At 48.6% G+C, this 3628-nt stretch overlaps 1 protein-coding gene across 1 annotated transcript; it reads right to left on the bottom strand.

Annotated features, from left to right (window-relative positions):
• Nucleotides 1-1199: 1199 nt before the first annotated feature.
• KCNA10 (potassium voltage-gated channel subfamily A member 10) lies at nt 1200-3143 on the bottom strand. Its single transcript, XM_069479005.1, has one exon. The coding sequence runs from the start codon at nt 2758-2760 to the stop codon at nt 1225-1227; it is 1536 nt and encodes a 511-aa protein (XP_069335106.1). The 5' UTR covers nt 2761-3143; the 3' UTR covers nt 1200-1224.
• Nucleotides 3144-3628: the final 485 nt, after the last annotated feature.

Raw genomic sequence — 3628 nt, 5'->3', positions numbered from 1 at the left:
ATCAGTCTCCTTCAGCTTAGGGTCGTGATCTGACTAGGATTGCAAAGGCACGTGCTATACTTATTTGGATAGTGTTAATTGGTCCAAAAGGAAAGCTTTTAAAGCATCATAATTCCTTTCGTTTGCATAGTAGCTTTGTGTAGCCATAAATGACTTTTAGTGACATTCCCCACTGAGTCCTCCCAACAGCCTTACTTATGCTCGGCCTCCCTGAGCTTAGCAATCTGTCCAGTTTCCACACTTGTAAAGAAGCCCAAGGAGGCTGAGTATAAGAATCAGAGAAATCGGAAGTCACAAGGGACCTGCCTTCTGTGCTGGGGGCCCATGGAGGTCCTGAGGAGCCCACTGGCCAGGGCGGGTGAGGGGGCATCTGGGAGGACTCAGGGCCTGCTTCCTCCAGGCTGGGGTGGGGTGGGGAGAACGCCGCCACGTTTGCTGCTAAGTAGGAGCTTTTCATCTCTGTTTTCCACTTCAGGAAACTGTGGCCCATTGAGGCCTCCGTTAATTTCTAAAATATAATTTTAGAAACTCATATAATTTTTAAAAACTCATATAGTTTCTAAAAACTCATCCAGGTCCTTTGATTCCAAGTCCAGAGAGTATTTACTCAAAAACCCTTAAGTTTTGAAATGCTTTGTGGTTTATAAAACTTCTTAAAGAGAATGCTGGAGAGACACAATTGTTAGTCCTGACTTGCACAGTTCTTTGCAAAGACAGCTGGTGTGTTACGGTGGGAAAGAAAACACAGGATTTGAAAGCCCTTTGGTAATTGTATCACCCCCTGAAAATGCTTTTGTTGTTTCTCTTACATTATTTGCTTATTTTTATGGTGAAAATGAAAGGGGCCCATTTGTACTTTCCACGTCCAAATAAATCACTTGAGAGCCTGTTAAAATGCAGATCCTGATTCAGTAGGTCCGAGTAGGCCTGGATTCTGCATTTCTTGTTCCCAGGTGATGCCAACAGTTCTGGTCTGGGGACCTGAACTATATCCCCTCGCAGGAAAGGAGGACAAAATCTTCCTCCAGGGGCTTGAAGAGAAACAGCTTAGAAGGTGTGGGCTTATCAAAACAGCTTTAGTCAAAGATGGCTACTGGTCACAAAAGATCAGTTCTGATCTTTGGAAAAATTGAGAGTGAGAGAAGGGGGATAGAAGGAGAGAGGGAGGGAAGGAAGGAGAGAGACAGACAGACAGACACAGGGATCCAGGAAGCCCTGGACTGATCACTTCCTGGACTTCTCTGTGGAACAGCCACCATTGGTCTTACTAAGAGAGTCTGTGCTGCCCATTCGTGAGCCCACGCTGTTGAGGATTCTGTCGATTTCTCCTGGGATGTTCTGCTTTTCCTCGTTCTCAGTCTCCCGGTGGTAGAAGTAGTTGAAGTTGGAGACGATGACAGGCACAGGGAGGGCGATGGTGAGGACTCCTGCAATGGCACACAGAGTGCCCACAATCTTCCCCCCTGGGGTGGTCGGGCACATGTCACCATAGCCTACAGTTGTCATGGTGACCACTGCCCACCAGAAGCCATCAGGAATGCTAGAGAAATGGGACTCGGGCTCGTCTACCTCAGCAAAGTAGACTGCGCTGGAGAAGAGGATGACCCCAATGAAGAGGAAGAAGATGAGCAGCCCCAACTCCCGCATGGAAGCCTTCAGCGTCTGCCCCAGGATCTGCAGCCCCTTGGAGTGGCGGGAGAGCTTGAAGATGCGGAAGACCCTCACCAGACGGATGATCCTCAGGATGGCCAGGGACATGTTTTGCTGGGTGCTGGGCTCTGTCTCTTGGACCAGCTCTGTGATGAGAGTTGCAAAGTAGGGGATGATGGAGATGATGTCAATGATGTTCATGATGTTCCTGAAGAAGTCAGTCTTGCTGGGGCAGACCACAAACCGGAGCACCAGCTCAAAGGTGAACCACATGATGCAGGTAGACTCTACCATGAAGAAAGGGTCGGTGAACATGGTCTGGGAGAGGACTGTCTTGCTTGTGTTGAGGCTGGGATCTCTGACCACCTTCAGCTCCCTATCTTCCCGGAACTCTGGTAGCGTCTCCAGGCAGAAGATAGTGATGGAGATGACCACAACCAACACTGAGACCACGGCCACACCACGGGCAGCGCTGGAGCTCTCAGGGTACTCAAAGAGGAGCCAGAACTGACGGTGGATGTCATTGGTGGGGAGCGGTGTTTCAGGGTCTTTGATGAAGCCTTCATCCTCCCGGAACTGGTCCATGGCCTCACTCCCCAGCTCATAGAAGGAGATCTCATCAGCAAAGACGTCAATAGGAACATTGGCTGGGCGCCGGATTTTCCCACCAGACTGGTAATAATATAGAATTCCATCAAAACTGGGCCGGTTCCTGTCAAAGAAATACTCATTTCTCATAGAGTCAAAGAACTGCATCCTTTTCTCTGGGTCTCCTAGGAGGGTCTCTGGGAACTGCTTGAGGGTTCTGAGCTGGGTCTCAAACCTCAGCCCAGCAATGTTGATGATCACCCTCTGGTTTCCTTCATTCAAGACCACTGGCTCAGGCCCTGGGGGGTCCACACAGTCTCCTGGAAGCTTGGAGAAGGCAGTCTCATGGTTGGTGCTGTCGCTGATGAGGATTCTCCAGTTGGAGAAGGGGCTGCTCCCAGGCCGGCCTTTTGGGCTGGCTGGGTCAAAGTCTGTGGTGTAGCCTGGCTCTTCCTGGATTTCATCTGAGTTGTCAAAATTGACCAGAGCAACTTCCATTTCCTTCCAGCCACACACATCCATTCTAGGGAGTCAGGGAAGAAGCATGAAGACCCTCAGTCCTCCTTGTCTGCTGTGAGCTGCGGAGAAGAAGAAGTTCATTAAACAGGAGCCAGGGTGAGACACAGCTGGCTCTTGGTTATAGAGGTAAGGTATACCAGTGGGGTAAACGATGACTTACTTTTAGCTTGGGAAGGAACATCATGGTTGTTTTGGCAACATTCTTCCCTTAAAGTCAATTTGTACCCCCTGAGTTTGCACACACTAGTAACTAGAAGAAATTGCAAAGAAGGAGCCTGGCTGAGAGGGGAAACTCTCCCCAGGGAAAATCTCCATCCATGCTGGCAGAGAGGGCCACAACACAAGAAGAAGCTAACATTCTTTAATAATAAAAAGTATGGTTGTGTGTTGGTATGAAGCCCTTTAGTCTACCCGACATGTTTCCATGCCCAATGTCATCCGTAAGTCCTTTCTTTCTCTCACACCACCAGCCAGACCCTTATACGTCCTTTTGGTCATATCTTCTAAATATATCTAGAATTCAACCATCCCATATCACTTCCCCCACTGCCTCTTGGACCAAGTGGTGGGTGGTGCATGTGGATCTATGAACCCAGCTGGGATCTGCGGGGAAGGAAGAACAGAGAATGGAGGCTGGGTGGCCAATCAACAGTGTCCTATCAACCACCCCTCATCTGGAAGTAACTCCTAGGGTTGTTTCGAAGGTACTTCAAATGAATTAACATATATAAAATGCATGGTGGAAAGATTGCTGTGTTATAGCTACTGCTGTTTTTGTTAACTTCCCCATATACCAGGAACTTTTAGAAACCACTAGCCATTGGAATTTTTCTGGCCTGAGTCCAAGATGTTCATGGTGAATGATTTCATT

This window comes from Eulemur rufifrons, chromosome 8, assembly GCF_041146395.1.
Source record: "Eulemur rufifrons isolate Redbay chromosome 8, OSU_ERuf_1, whole genome shotgun sequence".
Classification (NCBI taxonomy): domain Eukaryota; kingdom Metazoa; phylum Chordata; class Mammalia; order Primates; family Lemuridae; genus Eulemur; species Eulemur rufifrons.
This window is presented reverse-complemented; position numbering and strand designations above follow the sequence as displayed.